Below are 20,812 nucleotides of genomic sequence, written 5' to 3'. Positions count from 1 at the left end.
GGGTAGGATAGGATAGGATAGGGAGGGAGGAAGGAAAGAAAATGGAGAATAGAAAAAGAAGAAGGGAGGGAGGGAGGGAGGAGAGGCAGGGAGGAGAAGATAGAGAGGGGAGAAGGAAGGAAAAATAGAGAAGGGGAAGGAAGGGAGGGAGGGAGGGGAAGACAGAAAGAAAAAGGGGAAAGGAAGGAAGGGAAGATAGAAAAGAAAGAAAGAAAGAAAGAAAGAAAGAAAGAAAGAAAGAAAGAAAGAAAGAAAGAAAGAAAGAAAGAAAGAAAAGGAAAGAAAGCAAGAAAAAGGAAAGAAAGAAAGAGAAAGGAAAGAAAGAAAGAAAGAAAGAAGAACAAAAGAAAGAAAGAACGAAAGAACGAAAGAAAGAAAGAAAGAAAGAAAGAAAGAAAGAAAGAAAGAAAGAAAGAAAGAAAGAAAGACGCAGGGAGCCAGACAGAGAGAGACCCTTCACCGGGCGGCACCCACCGCCCTCTCCACGCAGAATCTCCCCATGGGGCGTCGCCCGAAGCGGGGGGGGGGGGCGCAGAACGGTCCGCCTCTCATGTGATCCGGCCGCGTCACTTGCTCTCCGCGGCTTCCCTCCTGCCCTTCGCGTCTCCACGCCAAGCAGCCGCGGATCCTGCACAGATGGCGGTCGCGGTGGGCGCGCTGCTCCTGCTCCTGGCCGCCGGCTTGGGCGCTGCCGTGTGGCCGGAGCCGCAGGCGCTGCGCCAGGACCCCCAGAGCCGCTGCCGGCTCAGCTCCCGCCAGTTCCGATTCGCCCACGCCAACCACTCGGCTGCGGAGCCCGGCTGCGAAGTGCTGGACGGGGCGTTCCGACGTTACTGGCAACTGCTTTTCCCTCCTGGGTACAAGGAGAGAACAGGTCCGGCGGGGGGGGGGGGGGAGAGAGAGAGCAGCGGATCAGGGAGGGAGGGAGGGGGAAGCAGCGGATCGGGGAGGGGGAGCGCATTTGACCCCCCCTCTCTTTCCACGCTTTCTAATACGAGGCCGCGTTCACACGACCTAACCCCGCTGCGGAGCTTCGCTGGGGTTTTCGCTCGGAGGGCTTGGCTTGGGGTTTCCCCTGCAGCTGAATGAGGGGTTGAGGTCTTGTTGGAGGATCGGACAACAGTGGACTTCGGATTATACCTTTATGCGACCCCCCCGCAAATCTTTCCCTTCTGAAAGTTCCTGAAGCTGGACAAAAGTTCACGTGTAAGCTGTTCAGCCCAAACTCATTTAATCGAGGATGGCAGGGCAGCCTGGCGTACGTACTTCTAAAACAAGCCAGAAAGCTGAATGCTTCAGATAAGATTAAGGGCAAATTCTGGTTTCTGCTGACTTGGAAATAAACCTCTCTGAAGTCACAGTGGCGAAAACCCACACCCAACAAAAAAATGAACAGGTTGTGTACTATATCATGCTGGCTAAGGATTTCTGGGAGTTGGAGTCCACAAGTCATAAAAAGGCCAAGTTTGAAGACCCCTGGTTTAAGTTACATGGTCTTCTTATTGGCTTGGGGAATGATGGGAGTTGAAGTCCACGCTTCTTAATGTAGCCAAGGCTGAAAAATGCTGGTCTACAGAGACCAAATACTGGAAATAGTCTGGATGGTCAGGAGACGGCAGCTTTCAGGATCTTTTTGCTAGCAATAATAATTATCCTGGATTTTTGCACTCGACATCCACTCACCCAAAATATTTCTGACTTTAGCTGGTTCCATAAACAAAGAATTTCCTAATGGCAGAAGGAGGAAATAATAAAAGTGAGCTGTACATAGCTGGACATAGTTCCTCATAACTTCATTTTTCTAGCACATATGGCATTCTCTCCTAAAAGATGGAATCTATCTGAGTCTGCTGTCAGATTTTGCACCTATGTTCAAATTTTGCTTCCTGAGACAGGTTGTCTTTGGCTGTGGACAGTAATTGAGCCCAGGATTATACTTGTAAGTCATTGCTGTCACAAATCAAGGCATCGTGGAACTGAATATAATTTTTCAACATTTAAGCAAATGCTTAAAGCCAGCTTAAAAAAAATGTTGCAAGTTGTAGTCATACAACTGCAGGATGCTGCAAAACAGCCGCAAAGGTGAGCCGGTTGCCAAGCGCAAAATGCAATCGTGTTACGCACAAGGTTGTGTAAATTCAGAAAGAAGTTGTTAGTAGCTTTTGTGGGTCTGTTGTAACTTTGAATGGTCTGTTCAATAACCAGTTGTAAGTTGAGAACCACCTGTAGACCCCACTTATCGTGCTGGGCTAAAGTAGAGACTTGACTGCATATAAGAACGGAACCCTTCACACACACAACAGTGATTGCCCAGTGCAATGCAAAAGCAGAGATGCTTGTAGGTCAGTTCTCTAGGTTTATATTAGGGGTCTTCAAACCTGGCCCTTTTATGACTTGTGGACTTCAACTCCCAGAACTCCTCAGTCAAGCATGCTGGCTGAGGAATTCTGGGAGTTGAAGTCCACAAGTCATAAAAGGGTCAAGTTTGAAGAACCCTGGTTTTATTATATTCTTGCTTCTTCCTTCCATCCTCTTGACAGACAACGTGGTTGTGATATCTTTACAAAGCAGCCCCCTCTTCTCTTACCAGCCTCAGCCCCCTTTACACCAATGTCAAGCCTTCAAGGTAGACGGTTTAAAACTGGTGGTGTTTTTTTTTAAAAAAAAGATTTTTAATGTTTTTAAATTTTCTTTTTCTTTAAGAGCTTCAGGATTGTTTTGTTAAAAAAAACCTCATTTATTTATTTATTTATTTGGGGGGGAGGAAAGAAGCTTAGTGCAACTTGTATTCAGAGAGATTCCCATGCTTAATTTCCCATTTTGTATTGTAGGGAGCAACATGGAGGATCTGTGTCCTAATCTTCTTGTCTCCGTGAGCCAAGCAGGATGCAGTGACTATCCCACCCTTGAATCTCCAGAGGACTGTAAGAGAACGGCATCTGATGGTTGGGTTGCCAACATTGAGCTTATGGTCAGCAGGGCGCCCTTAAGACAAGCCTCAACCCCTCCTGGCTGTCATCTACCCTTTTATTTTCAAAGCCAGGAATATTCTTACCTAAGGGTGGGCAACGTGGGGTTGGTTGGAGAAGACATCTTTAATACTCACTTCAACCCATTTGCCATCATGTTTTACTGATCTTATTGTGGTTTCCTGGGTTCATTTCCTTGAACCGCCCAGAATTTTTGGGAGAGGGGCAGCACACAAGTTTAATGCAGAATAAAACATTTTAAAATATGTTTTCTAATGTTATAGAATTATTATTAAATCTGGAGAGAGAAAAAAGAGAAAACTCATGGGTTGTCCCCAGTTGGGCGCAGCCCCATCCTTAATTCTTACCCTCCAGTATTTTTTTAATTTTTTTATTTTAATTCCATTTATATCCCGCCCTTCTCTGAAGACTCAGGGCGGCTTACAAGCTTAGCAGTAGCCTTCATTCTATGTATATGCCTGCTTATTAGGGCTTTTGCCCCCCCCCAAGCGGCATTGACCCCCTCTTCTTTGTGGCAGCCCCCTCAAATACTGGAATACTGCTATCATGTTACCCCTAGTCCTTCTTTTCTCTAGACTAGCCATAACCAGTTCCTGCAACTGTTCATCATATGAGTCTCGTGGCCTTTAATCATCTTAGTTCCTCTTCTCTGCACTTTTTCCGAAGTCTCAACATCTTTTTTATGATGTGGGGACCAAAACTCAACCTCTTCTAAACTACCACAGATGGCTGTCCAGATCTTAGGGGAGGTTCCCAATTTTAGTCTTGTGTTCCCAAAAGCAGTTCCCAAAAGAATCCCTGAACTGACACATTCTCACTCCTAATAAAAAGATGATGTCAGCCATTTGCTTTGTGGAAAGCCAACTTCTAAGCTTTAAAATTGTTAACTACTGCTTTTTTTTGTTGTTGTTCCCCAAATAAACTCAGATAAGCTCAGCGTTTCGGTGGATCTGATGCTTCTCACAGCCACCAACGTCTGGGGTGCCCTCAGAGGTAAGGCGGGAGCCACTTTTCCATCGCTGTCTTCGTAGTTCAGTATTCTTGACTTGGCCCAACTGATGTGGTTCTGCCTTGTTGCATAGGATTGGAGACCTTCAGCCAGCTTGCCTGGAGGGACGAAGATGGCACAGTGAGTAGGGGACATTAGGGTGGGGTTTACAATTCCTGTTCTGTGGTTAATTGCTTTGCTTGGGTGTGACTGTCTGTGTGGAGCGACAGCACCTATTGTGGTTTGCCAGTGGAGCAGTGTGGGGCCTACTTAATACACCATATTTAATTAAAGTCATGGATTAGTGCTATCCTGTCATGGACTTCAACTCCCAGAATTCCTGAGCCAGCTGGCTCAGGAATCCTAGGAGTTGAAGTCCATGAGTCATAAAAGAGCCGAGGTTGCTATAGGAGAAGACCTTTTGCCTCCCTGAAATGATGTGTATCCAACATATAACTCAATCTTTTTTTATTATTATTACATTTATATCCCGCCCTTCTCCGAAGACTCAGGGCGGCTTACAAGCTTAGCAGTAGCCTTCATTCTATGTATATGCCTGCTTGTTAGGGCTTTCACACACACCCCAAGCGGCATTATTACAAAGTCAGCTTAATTGCCCCCAACAATCTGGGTCCTCATTTTACCTACCTCGGAAGGATGGAAGGCTGAGTCGACCTTGAGCCTGGTGGGACTCGAACCTGCACTAATTGCAGGCAGCTGGTGTTACTTAAGGAGGCATTAGCCCACTGCTCCACCAAGGCTCTTGCAATATAACTCAGTCTGCTCAATCCTTTTAACTATTACAACAGTTTGATCTGCAGCTGTTCTAAGTAAGTTGTTCCCTGTTTGTTGAGGGAACAATATAAGGCACAATAAGATGTTGCATAATAAGATGCATATATTAACGGAGAAAAGCAGGCATGGCTTCACCCTGGCTTATCCAGTTGTTAATGTTTTAAGGGCACAAAATAGGGCTTCCTTGTAATCTTTAATTAGGCAGTTAGATCATCTTTCCACACAGAATCTTTTTGTTAAAAAGACTCTATAATTGGAGTAAATTGGCTTACTTTGGTGGAAGAGTACAGTTCTGTGGGAATTGTTGCATCAGTTTGGGAGTACAGTTCGTCTCGCACAGACCTGTCGAACTCAAGGCCCGCGGGCCAGATACGCAGCCTGTGACGTGTTTAGATCTGGTCCGCAAGCAGACTAGTAGGAGGAGTTGATTGAGTAATTACCTCCTCGCTTCTTCTGGTGTCTTGTCAATGGCAGCCGTGCTAGAAGAGGAGGGGCAGCGGGAGCCTCTACAGCGCATGGAGCTGTGGTAGCGGTAACCGCTGCATGGATCTGTGATGACTCACAGCAGCCAGGTGGGCATGGCTGGGTAAGCCTGGCTGGGTAGTTGCAACTGTCCTAGTTCTACTGACTTGAGACGGCTGGGTCGGCCCAGAAGAAGTTGCCCCAGCTAACTTGATGTGGAGACCTCGCTTCCTCAAACTGCTGTCACTCAAGCCCATACATGCGCGCATACACACACACACACACACACACACACACACACAAAGCCCACATTCCAAGTTTGGGAACTTTTAACCACAGAGGAAGCAGAGGTCCTTCTCCCCACGCCCAAGCATGATTGGCAGCTTGCCAGCTCAGGTGTGGATCAAAGTCCTTGCAGTTGGAATGGTGCGTGCGTGCGTGTGTGCAGCACGTCAAAGGAGACGTTCTCCCAAGTTCAGACATCCGAGCATTGGTGTTTCCCTGTCCGGTTCCCCCTCCTGGCAAAGTAGGAGAGGCAGAGGGCAATGCTATTGTGCGTAGGAGCACGAAGTCAAACTTCTGCCTTGACAAATCTCTGGAGAACAAGAAGAGGAGGCAGGGAATCCTTTTGAGAAAGATGCTGGCTTGCTGGGGCACCTTGTCCTCGTGCAGCTCCCCACCACTCCTTCTCCTCCTCCTCTCCAGAAATCTTTCTAATTCAACCAAGATCTTTGGCGTGCTGCGTGCATGCACACACCATTCCAAGCTTGGAGACTTTTATCCACGTCTGAAATGGCAAGCTGCCAATCATGCCCGGGCGTGGGGAGAAGGACCTCTGCTTCCTGTCTGGTTAAAAGTCCCCAAACTTGGAATGTGGAGTGTGTGTGTGTGTGTGTGCATGTGCGCGCACCCAGCCGTGCCTACCTAGTCACAGCAACCCAGCCGTGACCACCCAGCCATACCCACCTGGCCCTTTGAAGGCAACCATAATGTTGATGCGGCCCTCAGTGAAATTGACTCCCCTGATCTATTCCATTTCTTGGAAATGGGGAAAAAATAGCAACCAGCTAGCTGAGAAAATATCTACCGACCGCTCACATCCTGGACATAAGCTGTTTCAACTTCTCCCCTCAGGATTAAACTAAACATACTAGGTGCTAAACAGCTAGTTCCCACAGCACTGTCTTAGGTCTAAGGATATTTACTCATGTAGTAGGCATTGCAATTATCCCTCTCATCTTCTCATCTCTCATCTTTTCTACTATCTTCTCCTATTGGTATCTTATGATTTATCACTTTACGGTTGCAACCATGATTAATGACCTATGACCTGTTACTTGTTTATTATGTACACTGTGAACTTATGCACTGGAGACAAATTCCTTGTGTGTCCAATCATACTTGGCCAATAAAGACTCCTATCCTATCCTATCCTATCCTATCCTATCCTATCCTATCCTATCCTATCCTATCCTAACCTATCCTAACCTATTCGAAGCTTAATCTAATTCAAGCTGTCACTTAGAACTCACTTTGTTAGCTGTTACTTTGTTCTCCAAAGGACTTTCCAGCTTAACCTGGGGGACAGGGAAAATTGTGTGGCATCTAAGTCCCTCGTAAATCCTAGACCTGAATTCTTGAGGAGCTTGTTTAGTCCTCCAAACGGATGGCCTGATTTTTCACTCCCATTGGAGAAGGCAAGTTCCCTGGGAGACATCTATGCTGGGCATTGGGTTAACTGTGCTATCTTCTCCTTTATATAGTTCTACCTCAACAAGACAGATGTGGTTGATTTCCCTCGCTTCCCTCACCGAGGTCTGCTCCTTGACACATCTCGCCATTATCTGCCTCTGAGAGTCATCTTGGAGACCCTGGTAGGTGAATCTGGAAGCAATCGAGAAGATCCTAAGAGATCTTACATCATTTGCCCCCAGAGCTGAGGATGGCCCCTGACCTTTGGTCCTTCCGCTGTGACCTGAAGACATGGATATTCCAACAATCGGGCCTGGACTGACTGTAGTTTTAAATTTGGTTTTACTGGGTCTATTGTTGTGTATTTACTTCATTTTTTAAATTTTGTATTTTATGTTTTTAACTTTTTATTGTTGTGAGCTGCCCTGAGTCCTTAGGGAGTAGGGCAGCATATAAATTTAATAAATTCAAATTCAAATCTTGGCCACACTGCAGCAGCTCTTGGCATGGTTCCCCACTGAGATGGTTCCCCATTGAGCAGGCTGTTATATTGGCTGACTTAATTCATTTTTTTATCACCACCAGCATATTGCCTCCATGAACCTTGGGGGGGGGTGTCTTACGAAGTTTCCCTCTTAGGCTTAGGTGGCACCATGTTGGCATTACGAGGAAGTGTCCTCTTGTCTGCACTTGAAATGGGAGGTTTGGTAGGACAGCCAGTGTGGTGCAGTTGTTTAGCGTTGGACTCCATTCAGCCGTGGAGAATGGGGAATCCTGGAAGTTGAACTCGACCCACCTTGAAGTTGCTGAGGTTGAGAAACACGGCTCTACAGTCTAAGAAAACAGCTGTGCAGAGCAATAATTCAGGGCAAAGGTTTAATGGGTGAAGAAGGCTTCTTAGGAGTAACCGCATTCAGAATTTCTCTTTTTTTTAAAAAAATGTTTTATTGATTTTTAACATAGACCTTAATATTTAGCAAACATCATGTTGTCTGGGTTAATGTTTAAAAAACAATAACAGTTTCTATAATTCTATAGTCCATATGAGAGCTTTACTTGATTTCCTCTTCTTCCAATAATATTCTCTTTTTGCCAACCTTAAATTAATAAAATTCTTATTTAAATAAATGACAATTAAATATAAACATTTTTATCATGTTTCTGCAAGTAATAACCACATCAATATAAAGCTTCTTTTTTTCATTGGTCATCTTGATTGCCTCATCATAAGTCCTGTTGACATGCTTATTCAAATTTGTTTTCCCCACAATATTCAAAAGATCCTTACCGGTTAAGACAGGCGTAGGCAACCTTGGCTCCTTTATGACTCGTGGACTTCAGCCAGCTGTGCTGGCTCAGGAATTCTGGGAGTTGAAGTCCACGAGTCATAAAAGAGCCAAGGTTGCCTACCCCTGGGTTAAGACATTCAGAAGTCCTGAATGGTCCCTGTGGGTTTTCTGAGCCACAGATGAATCCTTGGTCCATCTCACAACGGTTGCTAACAAATGTCCCACCGAGCAGCAAGTTTTCCTAACCTTTTTTCGTTTCCTCAGGATGTCATGGCATACAGCAAATTTAACGTGTTCCACTGGCACATTGTGGACGACCCGTCGTTCCCATTTGAAAGCATGGTGTTCCCAGATCTCAGCCTGAAGGTGAGCAGTCCCATCTCTCACTGAGTCTCTGCCATTTAGCCAGCTGTGAGGAGGGAATTTCCGCGGAGCTTTGAAGCCCCCGTCCCTCTCTTTGACGTGACAGCAGTGGGTGAAAAAGAGCATCTTGGCTGAAATGGGGGATGTCTTCACTCTGCAGCGTTCTTCTCCCAATGGAAGCTGAAGAGGGTTTTCTCAGGCCCTCTGGATTTCGGTTTTCAAGTCTCCATGCTGCTTTCTAGGCGTGTGAGATAACGCTGATGCGGCATGCAAGCAGTGTTTGACCTTATTTTCTAAAAAAGATTTCTAGATCAAGGGAAGCAGGTGGCATAGACTTACGAATTTCTCACCCTCTGTCGCATGCTAGCTGAAAGAGCCTGGGTTGATTTGAGGGCCAGCAAGATTTATAATCTTTGATCAGAGTGAGATCTCAGCCAGCAGCAGCTCTTGAATGATAATAATAAAGTTGGAAGGGACCTTGGAGGTCATCTAGTCCAACCCCCTGCTCAGGTATAGGGATACCATTTCAGGCAAGTGGCTGTCCAGTCTCTTCTTAAAAACTTCCACTGTTGGAGCATTCACCGCTTCTGGAGGCAGGTTGTTCCACTGGTTAATTGTTCTAACTGTCAGGAAGTTTCTCCTTAGTTCTAGGTTGCTTCTCTCCTTGACTAGTTTCCATCCGTTGCTTCTTGTCTGGCCTTCTGGTGCTTTGGTGAAGAGCTTGACTCCCTCTTCTTTGGGGCAGCCCCATGTCACCCCTCGTCCTTCTCTTCATCAGACTAGACATTCTTTGAGAGCCACAGTTCTTCCCTCGAAATAAGATTTGAAGGCAGTAGCTCCTTCACTCCACCTTGACCTACCATTCAATTGAACCTTTGAGATATATATATGTGTGTGTGTGTGTGTGTGTGTGTGTATGTATGTATATACATATATACATACATATACATATACATACATACACACACACACACACACACACACACAGACACACATATTTGGACGTGGTGGCTCAGTGGGTTAGGACGCTGAGTTTGTCGATCAGAAAGTCGACAGTTTGGCGGGTTGAATCCCGAGTGCCGCGTAACAGAGTGAGCGCCTGTTACTCGTCCCAGCTTCTGCCAACCCAGCAGTTCGAAAGCACGTAAAAATGCAAGTAGAAAAATAGGGACCGCTACGGTGGGAAGGTAACAGCGTTCCGTGCGCCTTTGGCGTCTAGTCATGCCACCACATGACCACGGAGACGTCCTTGGACAAGCGCTGGCTCTTTGGCTTTGAAACGGAGATGAGCACCGGCCCCTAGAGTCGGAAACGACTAGCACGCATGTGCGGGGGAACCTTTACCTTTATTTATATATTTATATTTATATTTAGGGATCCTATAACTCAGCCACTCACGTATACACTGCTAGAGATGTGAAGATGGTGATTGAATATGCCCGGTTGCGTGGGATTCGAGTCATTCCAGAATTTGACACTCCTGGACACACACTCTCTTGGGGACCAGGTAAGAACTCTCTTGCGATGAGAAAACACGATCTCGGATTTCTTTGAACATGCATCGGTGCTAAGTTAGAATCTGAACAGACACGTGTATAACTTGAAAAGCGGTGTTGAAATTGCTCACCAGGAGGGAATACTCAAGGCCTATAAAACAAGATTATTGCCTGCATTTTTGGTTGAAAAAAAGAGGGAGAGGGCAAAGCTGGGTATTATTTAAATATTGCCATCTGGATTAGCCATTTCCAACCTTCAAGATGAGCTGGGTTGAAAATACCCTGAGAAGTTGTTAGGCTAAAGCAGTGTTCCTGAACCTTGGCCATTTTAAGATGCATGGACTTTTAACTCCCAGAATTCCCCAGTCAGTGTGGCAGTAATGGGGAATTCTGGGAGTTGAAGTCCACATACCTGAAAGTTCACAAGATTGAGAAACACCGCCATAGACTAACACGTCTCTTTTCTATAATATCTAATTGCACTTAGTAGTTTTGTGGATGTTTTGTTTGATATTCCCTTTTCCTTCCTTCCTTCCTTCCTTCCTTCCTTCCTTCCTTCCTTCCTTCCTTCCTTCCTTCCTTCCTTCCTTCCTTCCTTCATTCCTTCCTCCTTTCCTTCCTTCTCCCAGGTGTCCCAGGCTTGTTGACTCCATGTTACACATCCACAAAACCCATCGGGACCTACGGGCCGGTCAACCCCATTCTTAACTCCACCTACCAATTCATGGCTTCGTTTTTTGCTGAAGTTAGTGCCATCTTCCCAGATTTCTACCTTCACCTGGGAGGAGATGAGGTGGATTTTACCTGCTGGTGGGTTTGTTTTTTCTCTTGGGGAATCTGGAAGGGGAAGGATGGAGAGAAGGCGAATATATGGCGGGGTGAAGGGAAGAGTGTAATGGCGATGAGATGGTGGATGACCTCTTGGGAGGGAATCAGCAAAGATTGATGGTCATAAACCATACATTAAAAACCTCCCCTGTTCACACCTATTGTGGCACTAAGATAGATCCTGATGTAAAAATAAGAACATGCTCCATGCAAGGATCTAGGTGTCCATGCTTCAGAGGAAGCTTCGTGTGTCAACAACTTACTTAGGTATATTCATCTGTAGCCCTAACCGCCTGGTGGCAAATTTCACTCCGTTGAATCATTGGAGTCAGGATGAACACAGCTCAGTTAAGAGACCATAGGAGTGGTGATGTGAATGGGTATTAGAGACCTGCTAGGTTCATTTTAAAAAGGGACGTGGTGGCTCAGTGGGTTAGGACGCTGAGCTTGTCGATCAGAAGGTCGGCAGTTTGGCGGGTCGAATCCTGAGTGCCGCGTAGCAGAGTGAGCACCTGTTACTCATCCCAGCTTCTGCCGACCTAGCAGTTCGAAAGCATGTAAAAAATGCAAGTAGAAAAATAGGGACCACTACGGTGGGAAGGTAACAGGGTTCCGTGCGCCTTTGGCGTCTAGTCATGCCGGCCACATGACCACAGAGACGTCCTCGGACAAGCGCTGGCTCTTCGGCTTTGAAACAGAGATGAGCACCGGCCCCTAGAGTTGGAAACGACTAGCACGCATGTGCGGGGGAACCTTTACCTTTACCTTTAGGTTCATTTTGGACCAAGGCCTCATTTGTCTTAGCGTTGATTTACTTAAGTAACCTTGGTTCTATCTTTGGCTGGCCTAAGTAACCTTGGTTCATTGAGTAAGCCACCATCGGCGGTAGTCACACAGCATTCTGTGTCACAAATCACAGGGGCTGAGTTCAAAAACTATGTTAAATTGTATCCTGAGGGTTGGAGTCACGAGCAGACCAAATATTAGCGCGATCGATCCTGCTTTCATGTAGCTCAAGGGTGTCCAACCTTGGCTACTTTTAAAACTTCTGGACTTCAGCTCCCAGAATTCCCCAGCCATCCCTGCACCCTCTGGGAGCTGAAGTCCAAAAGTCTTGAAAGGGGACAAGGTTAGCCACTGCCCCTCTGGGACAGCTGGTGTCTTTATTAAGCGTGAGGATGCTTCTATTTTTATTCGGGATGGCCTACCAAAGAGTCCCTTGAAGCAGCAGACTTTGGAAAACTTGAGGATCCAACTTTGATCCAGCTCTTCTGTTTTCACACAGGAAGTCCAACCCAGACATCCAAGCGTTCATGCAGAAAATGCAATTTGGCCAAGACTATGCCAAATTAGAATCCTTCTACATTCAAAGGTAAAATGATCCTTCCTCTCCATTGCTAAGTATTTGCTTAGGGCAAGGAAATAGGGCCACTCTCCCTCCCACAGGCCCTCCCCCAAAGGTTGTGCCCCACTTACCCATCCCTCTCAGCCAAGCCAAGGTGCAGATCCTGTTAAGTTCTCCAGACACAGCTTCTAGCTAGACCAGGGTAAGAATTGTGCTGGGAGGCTGTCTCGGTTCAGCTTCCTGTTTTTTCTTGTTTCTCTTGTCTTTTGGCCTCAAGTTGAACTCCCATCCCATGTCAGGAGACACTCCTGACTTCCTCGAGAGTTGCCAAATGAAGGCAGGGATTTTTTATTTTTTTAAAAAAGAAGGGTTTGATGCAAGGAAATTGAAACACGGTTGTTCTGTACCAGCCTGCTACCGGCCTTGCAGAAAAGGCAACCCCTTTACAGACGGCAAGAGGCTGGAATACGTCTGCCAAATTTATTACAAAAACAAACAAGACACGAACCAAGATACCGGAGCTTTGAAACACTATCTGAGCGGTTGCTTTCAGCAAACCAGCCCTCCCCACACGTCCTTTATAAAGAGTTCAGGGCGTGGCTTCTCTCTCCCTCCTTCCGAGAAGCCCCATTGCCTTCCTCTGTTTACTCCTGATTGACTGCCTCCTGCGTCGGGCATCCTTGAACAGGGCCAGCTGTGGGTCATCTTCATCCACGCTGTCAGGCTCACACAGCTGGGTCTCCACCAGGTGGGAGGGGCCTGGCTGGGGGCTCTGCGGAGCCTCAAAGCCATCATCAGCAAGTTCTTCAACACCCCCCTCCTCCCCCTCATCTGAGTCATCCGACCCAACTGACGAACCCACAGGCTGACCCTGAATCACAACAACGGGCTTATGAGTCGTTTTCTCCATCGCTTGGTTCTTCTCTTTGCTCCAGGCTGCTGGATATAGTCTCCTCTTACAAGAAAGGTTACATGGTGTGGCAAGAAGTGTTTGATAATGGTGTGAAGGTAAGGATTGTGCTAGGAGCGCTCAAGATGCCCTGCAGTAGGCCTTTAGGGTGCTTCTCTTCTCTCCCACCCCGAATTGCTTCCTGCCTGTTAAAGTGGAAATGTATAGTTCTCGAATGATGACCACAGTTGCCACTGGGGTGTAAACTGCTGTCATGTTGAGGCACCACGTCACCAGACCAAATTGACTGTTTTTACGAGGGATGTTAAGCGAATCACGCATTTATAAGTCAAATTAGGCATTGGACGTTTGGCTGAAAAAAGTCTCAAATTGTGGTTTCGGGATGCTGCAGCCAATCATAAATGCGAACCAGTTGCTACATGTCCAAAATAGGGTCATTGAACCTGAGGTGTGTGTGGGTGTGTGGGTGTGTGAGCATGCAACATTTTACAATGCCTGGAAGCGCTTTACCACAAAGCACCTTTTCCGGGGCTGTCTTAAATCCAAACCATCATGAAATGACTGGTCATACGCCAAGGACTTACTCGTCCACCTGGGTCTGTTCGTGGGTATCTCCCTCCTTTTCTGCTCAGCCTAGCAACCGCTTGAGATGGGTTAAACTCAGAGAGAGGGAAAGCCAGTAAGTCACCCCCGTGGTGTATGTGGTCAGTTGATATTTTGCCAGGTGCAAAAGAATCGGGACTGCACGTTAAGTTGCAACACAGAAGATTTATGCAAACCAACACCCAAGAATCTGTCAACAAATGGTCAGCAGTAAATTGGCACTTAGATAAGGGTCAACAGAATTCACAGGTAGGCTGGAGTTAGGTCGTTTGTGGCAATGTAAGGATTCTAAGCTGATGGCTCTTTTAACTCCACCTTCCAGCTCAGCCTATTTTTCTCCTACGGTACCCCTCCCAGGAATGTCAATATTGGAGCCCACATATCCTTTGCTATGCACATGCACCTCCTGTAGATGCCTCTTCCTGGACCTCGGTCCCTGATCCATTCTCTGTTTTGCCCAGGTGAACCCTGATACAGTCATACATGTGTGGAAACAAAACCCCGTCACCTTTCAAGAGGAGATGTCTCGTGTCACTCAGGCTGGTTTCCGGACCCTGCTGTCCTCCCCTTGGTACTTGAACGTCATCTCTTACGGGCAGGATTGGTTGGCGGCATATTGGGTGGAGCCTCTAGCCTTCAAAGGTGAGTTTTTGCCCCGTGTGGCCCTATCAACATACAATAGTAAGAATAATCCACGTAGGGAGCCAGTTTGGTCTAGTGGTTAAGGCGCCAGGCTAGAAAGTAGAAGACTCCGAGTTCTAGTCCTGCCTTAGGCATGATATCTAGCCAGGTAAATTTGGGCCATTCACCAGGTGGTGGTGAGTTGTAGTCCTTCATTAGGCGTGAAAGCCAGCTGCGTGACTTTGGGCCAATCACCAGGAGACAGAGAGTTCTAGCCCTGCCTTAGGCATGAAATCCAGCTGGGTAAATTTGGGCCAGTCACTAGGAGACTGTGAGTTCTAGTCCCTCCTTAGGCGTGAAAGCCAGCTGGGTGACTTTGGACCAATCACCAGGAGACAGTGAGTTCTAGTCGTGCCTTAGGTATGAAATCCAACTAGGTAAATTTGGGCCAATCACCAGGAGACGATGAGTTCTAGTTCTGCCTTAGGAATGAAAACCAATGGGGTGACTTTGTGCCAATCCCTCTCTCTCAGCTCAGTCTATCTCACAGGTTTCTTTGGGTGGGGGGGGGGGGAAGAAGAGGAAGGTGTGTTGGTTATGTTTGCCACCTTGAGCTATTTGTAAAATTAATACAAGTTGGATAGGATATAAAGTAAGTATATTATTGTCTCTTCCAACAGGCAGCGCAGAACAAAAAAAGCTGGTTATTGGTGGAGAAGCCTGTATGTGGGGCGAATATGTGGATGCAACAAATTTAACCCCAAGACTGTGGTAAGAGACTGGGTCTACTATAGAGAGCGTCCTCTCGTATGGTATTGTGGTCTGGTATGCTGGTCTGACAGCCGCGGTTAGGAAAGTATTACAGAGGGTGGTGAGCACAGCACAAGACATCGTGGGTTGTCCCCTGACATCACTGGATGACATTGCCAGGGGTCGCTGCCTTGGAAGAGTGAGGAAGATTCTCAGGGATGACTCACACCCTGGACGGTATCTCTTTACTCTCCTACCATCGGGTAGGAGATGCAGGAATATAGCCAGCCGCACCAACAGGCTGAAAAACAGCTTTTATCCGTGGGCTGTTAGGCTTTTGAACGAGAAATAACTTGTGTGAATTTTATGCAGAATTGACTTGGGAGGCCGGTGTGTGGTGTAGTTGGCTCACATGGTGTAGTAAGATGGAGGGTTTGTTGTCACTGTGTGTTGGGGGGGTGGGAGCACAAAGGGAGGCTCAGCTAATCTCAATGTATACATAGTTGTACTTTGACAATAAAGATTCATTCATTCGTGTTTGCCTTGCTAAGCTGCACGTTGTCTTGGGAAAGTGCCAGTCCCCTTCGAGGTAGACTAGACTAGGAAACCAAAGTGACGAATTCTGCTACGACTTTCATTACTGAGCCACAGCGACAGAATCTGGCAAAGCCAAAGACTTCTTCCCCTCTCCTTCCTTTTCTCTTCAGAGGAACCCGGGCAGGTTTCCTTGAGACGCTTTCTCAAGTTACATTTCCGGCACCAGACTCAATTTCCCTTACCTGACTTTTTCTGTGAGTTGGGCCTCTTCCTCCTGCTTCTCAAGATTTTTTTTTTTTACAGCCCGTGACCGATTGCAAACCAATCCAGTTGTGCAAAAAATAAAAATAAAAAATGTTTCTTTAGAAACTTTAGTCTGCCTCCCCCCACAAGCTTCGTGCGTTCCTCTTCCATTCTTCTGATGCTCACAGGTGTCAGCTGGAGATGGAAACATGTTTAGTGGTTCGGCGCAGGAACTCAAAGACGACTATCCTATAGTAGCTTTTGGTCCCAGGATGTCTGCAGGAAGGGTAGACAACTATGGCCCTCTTGACGTCTGCATGCAAATAATTCACATTATGCCCTAGTCTGCTTCCTTTGTGCAACCACACCATGACCCTTGGACCATCATATTGACGTCCTCTGGCTTTTCCTGGACATCGGCATGCCGATTGTTGATTTAGCGGTAATACAATTGGATGTTGCAAACAAACAGCGTTACTTGTAATTGAATTCTAACCTTTGTTACGGGAACAGATATGTAGAATGGAACAGAACAGAAGAATAGAATAGAATAGAATAGAATAGAATAGAATAGAATAGAATAGAATAGAATAGAATAGAATAGAATAGAATAGAAAATATGGAATGGAATAGAATAGAATAGAATAGAATAGAATAGAATAGAATAGAATAGAATAGAATAGAATAGAATAGAATAGAATAGAATAGAATAGAATAGAATAGAATAGAATAGAATCTGGAAGGGACCTTGGAGGTCTTCTAGTTCAGGCCCCTGCTCAGGCAGGAAACCCTATACCATTTCAGACAAAGGGCTGGCCAGTCTCTTCTTTAAAACTTCCAGGGTTGGAACATTCACCATTTCTGGAGGCAAGTTGTTCCACTGGTTAATTGTTCTCATTGTCAGGAAATTCCTCCTTAGTTCTAGGTTGCTTCTCTCCTTGATTGGTTTCCATCCGTTGCTTCTTGCCCTGCCTTCTGGTGCTTTGGAGAATAGCTTGACTCCCTCTTCTTTGGGGCAGCCCCTGAGATACTGGAAGACTGCTATCCTGTCACCCCCCTCGTCCTTCTCTTCATTAAAGTACTAGACATCCCCAATTCCAGCAGCCGTTCCTTATATGTTTTAGCCTCCGGTCCCCTGATCATCTTCGTTGCTCTTCTCTGTAGTCTTTCCAGAGTTTCAACATTAATTTGTGAGCCATTAATTTGTGAGCTGTCTATGAAGGCTTTGTGTTCAGTTAAAGTAGCCTACAAACTCTCCAAATTGAGCAAAACCTCTGTATCTCCTCCAGGCCCAGAGCTGGGGCTGTTGCTGAGCGTTTGTGGAGCAACGAGACAGTTCGAAACCAGCAAGACGCTTATGCCCGCTTGTCACATTTCCGATGCACCTTGCTCAGGTAACGCCCTTCTTCCTCCTCTGTCTCCAAGCTCTACTGGGCCACATAAATCATTGCGATGGTTGTAATTTATTGCAGCATCTCATCGCCCATGACTGGACACAGGTAGTCCTGAACTTACATCCACAACGGCGCCCCAAATTTTGTTTGCGAAGCTAGACATTTGGGAAGTGGATTTTGCTCCATTTTGTGACCTTTCTTGCCACGCCTGTTAAGTGAACCACCCCGTTGTGAAGTGAGTCACACGGTTCTCAGGCGCATCTGGCTTCCCCATTGATTTTGCTTGTTAGAAAGTCGCAAAAGGGGAATCGTGTGACACACACACACACACACACACACACACACACCCGGGACACTGCAACCGTCATAAATACGAGTCAGTTGCCAAGTGTCCGAATTTTGATCACGCAACCGTGCGGATGCTGCAACGGTGGTACGTGTGAAAAACGGTCCTAAGTCACTTTTTTCCCCCGTCGTAACTTTGTAACTTCCGTTGTAACTTTGGTTGCTAAATCAAAGTCCGGGAGTTCATGTACTTCTGAAAAATTCATCTTTCTTGGCTGATGCCATGTATCATTGTCCTCTGTTCCATTTTGCTGCTGTACCAAAGACACTTGCTAATCTAGCAACGGGTGTCATCCTTCCCCAATCTAGAAACCGCTTAAATATAAAGTGTTGGTTGAAAATTATAGGGGTTTTTCAGACCTGAGTTACACCATCTTTTTCTAGCTAAGATCTGCAGTTGGGTTCAGCTAGCGCCCCACAGGTCAGACTCCCCAAATTAATGGGCAGAATCGGGAGAGGAAGTAAATTTTCCCAGTTATTTTTCATGTAATTTTAAATAAACTGAAATAGGGATGACCTAATTATTCTCCAGCAGTTTGGCCCTTCAGTTTCTTTAACAATACACTTGGGTTATCGTTCTGGCAAAACAGGTGGATAAATCTGTCACTCTGTCTCTGCTTTTAAAAGCTGCTAAACTCTTCCCTCAACAATATCTTCTAACAATACTTTTTTTTCCCCAGGCGAGGTATCCAGGCTGAACCCCTTTTTACAGGATATTGTGAATACGATGCACTTTGATTTTACAATCACCTCGTTCTTCCCCCCCTCCCCCCAAATATCTGTACTCTTAATATGTGCAGGGAGAATCTTTTTTAAAAAACAAAACAAAACAAATATTTCAATAAATCACTTCCCTATTATCTGAAACCTTTTTTTAGAAGAAGAATATGTATGTTTGTGTGTATATATGTACAGTATATATATATATATATATATATATATATATATATATATATATATATATATATACATAAATACATGTGTATGTATGTATATACATATATATATACATATATATATATATACATATATATATATATATATATATATATACATACATACATAAATACATGTGTATGTATGTATATACATGTGTAGATATAGTTATATGTGTGTGTATATGTGTGTGTGTGAGAGAGAGATATATGTATGTATTATGTATGTATTAGTATGTATGTATGAATTAAATAGGGACGCGGTGGCTCAGTGGGTTAGGATGCTGAGCTTGTTGATCAGAAGGTCGGCAGCTTGGCGGGTCAAATCCCGAGTGCTGCGTAACAGAGTGAGCGCCTGTTACTCATCCCAGCTTCTGCCCACCTAGCAGTTCGAAAGCACGTAAAAATGCAAGTAGAAAAATAGGGACCACTACGGTGGGAAGGTAACAGCGTTCCGTGCGCCTTTGGCGTCTAGTCATGCCGGCCACATGACCACGGAGATGTCCTCGGACAAGCGCTGGCTTTTCAGCTATGAAACGGAGATGAGCACCGGCCCCTAGAGTCGGAAACGACTAGCACGCATGTGCGGGGGAACCTTTACCTTTTATGAATTAAATAAATTTGGATTGCTGACAAAGAATTAAAGGGAGACTGATATAGCTATTTCAAGCTTCTTTGCTCTCATCAGTCATCCACACCCTTCTGAGATTCGAACCTGGGCTGCTTTGCATGTTAGGCAGTTGTTTTAACCTCTAGGCCACAGGCTCTTTCTCACTTTGTCAGCTGCAATAGGGAGGGAAGAGACGAGGGGAGGAGATATGTCTTGAGTGTTTTGAGCACTCGCCCATATTTGGGTCAACGAGGTGCTCAAAACACTCAAGACATATATGTATGTATACACACACACACACATCACATCTTATGTAATAAAAAGAACATCTGAGGGGGATGCAAAACTTAGGTTTTCCTAAAGCTGCTGTTTGCCGAAATCCAAAGGGGGGGGGGAAGAAACATTCTTCTAAAGAAACGTAAACATTGGAAAGAATCTCCAGGTAAGAGCTGAATCTCCAGGTAAGAGCCATGGGATTGTTAGACACAAAGAATCAGGACCCTTTGTAAGGTCGCAGCATATATGATTTATTGACGCTTCTACACAAGACTCTGGTCAACTAATAGCGCTAAATTGACACTAGATAAGGGTCAACAGAATTCAAGGGGTGTGTGTGGTGGACTTGGATTGTGGCAATGTGTGGATGCTAAGCTGATGACACCTTTAGCTCCACCTTCCAGCCCAGCCTGTTCTTCTCCTACAGTATTCCTCCCAGTAACCATTGGGCATTGGAGCAACGCAATGACTCACAGCTGATGACACATTTTAACTCCTCTCAGCTCTGCCTACCCTTTTCTATGGGAATAATGAGAGAGAGCTTGGCAGGCGTGGGAGAACGAGAACGAAACGAGGTCTTGGGGGGCTATTTGCTCAACCCAATGATCTATTACGGCGATGGCAAACCTTTTAAGCTCAGCGTGTCAAAAATTGGGAAAATGCCTTTCTTTTTATTATTCTGCTGGCATGAATACACGTACACATACATACACGCACAAAAGAGAAACAATTCGTTGTATGTTTATTTTTTAAAAAAAATCAGCCCACGTTTGTGATTCCCCAGGATTTGCCTTCAGAGGTAGTTCCTTTTCTGTGGATGGGACCCCCACAGCCCACCTGAAGCTGCTGCTGTGGGTCTCACGAGGTCGTTGTGGGTTGCTCTTGAAGCAGCTTTGGAGAAGGTTTTCCCGCCACTTCTGTGTCCTGAGAATACCGTACAAAAGCCGAGCCCATCCTTGGGTGATTTTTCGGAAGCTCCGGAGGCCATGCAACTCTCGTGCGACTTCCAGAAAATCTGGGGCATATCACGGGACCACATCTAGACCTAGACCACATCACCACCAGATGGATCTGTTGTTGTTGTTAGTTGCGAAGTCATGTCCGACCCATCGCAACCCCACGGACAACGTTCTTCCAGGCCTTCCTGTCCCCTACCATCTTCTGGACTCCATTTAGGCTCACGCCTCCTGCTTCAGTGACTCCATCCAGCCACCTCATTCTCTGTCGTCCCCTTCTTCTCTTGCCCTCAATCTTTCCCAGCATTACGCTCTTCTCCAGTGAGTCCTTCCTTCTCGTTAGGTGGCCAGAGTATTTGAGTTTCAACTTCAGGATCTGGCCTT

General features: G+C 45.9%; 1 protein-coding gene across 1 annotated transcript; it reads left to right on the top strand.

Moving 5' to 3' along the window:
• The first annotated feature begins 262 nt into the window (after positions 1 to 262).
• Positions 263 to 18,497, top strand: HEXA (hexosaminidase subunit alpha). The gene is made up of 14 exons (XM_083371474.1): positions 263 to 874; positions 2,832 to 2,924; positions 3,918 to 3,983; positions 4,073 to 4,119; positions 6,999 to 7,109; positions 8,481 to 8,582; positions 9,954 to 10,086; positions 10,705 to 10,885; positions 12,189 to 12,275; positions 13,184 to 13,256; positions 14,223 to 14,403; positions 15,063 to 15,153; positions 17,202 to 17,306; positions 18,332 to 18,497. The coding sequence occupies exons 1-14, from the start codon at positions 637 to 639 to the stop codon at positions 18,387 to 18,389; spliced, it is 1,566 nt and encodes a 521-aa protein (XP_083227600.1). The 5' UTR covers positions 263 to 636; the 3' UTR covers positions 18,390 to 18,497.
• Positions 18,498 to 20,812: the final 2,315 nt, after the last annotated feature.

This window comes from Vipera ursinii (genome assembly GCF_947247035.1).
Source record: "Vipera ursinii genome assembly, chromosome: 11".
In the NCBI taxonomy this organism is placed as follows: domain Eukaryota; kingdom Metazoa; phylum Chordata; class Lepidosauria; order Squamata; family Viperidae; genus Vipera; species Vipera ursinii.
The sequence above is the reverse complement of the archived record's forward strand: the minus strand, read 5'-3'. Positions and strand labels throughout refer to the sequence as shown.

Coding starts and splice junctions, on each gene's coding strand:
- HEXA (XM_083371474.1), top strand. CDS start 637: ATGGCGGTCGCGGTGGGCGCGCTGCTCCTGCTCCTGGCCGCCGGCTTG. Junction 10,087..10,704: donor CACACTCTCTTGGGGACCAG/GTAAGAACTCTC, acceptor TCCTTCTCCCAG/GTGTCCCAGGCTTGTTGACT. Junction 13,257..14,222: donor TGTTTGATAATGGTGTGAAG/GTAAGGATTGTG, acceptor TGTTTTGCCCAG/GTGAACCCTGATACAGTCAT.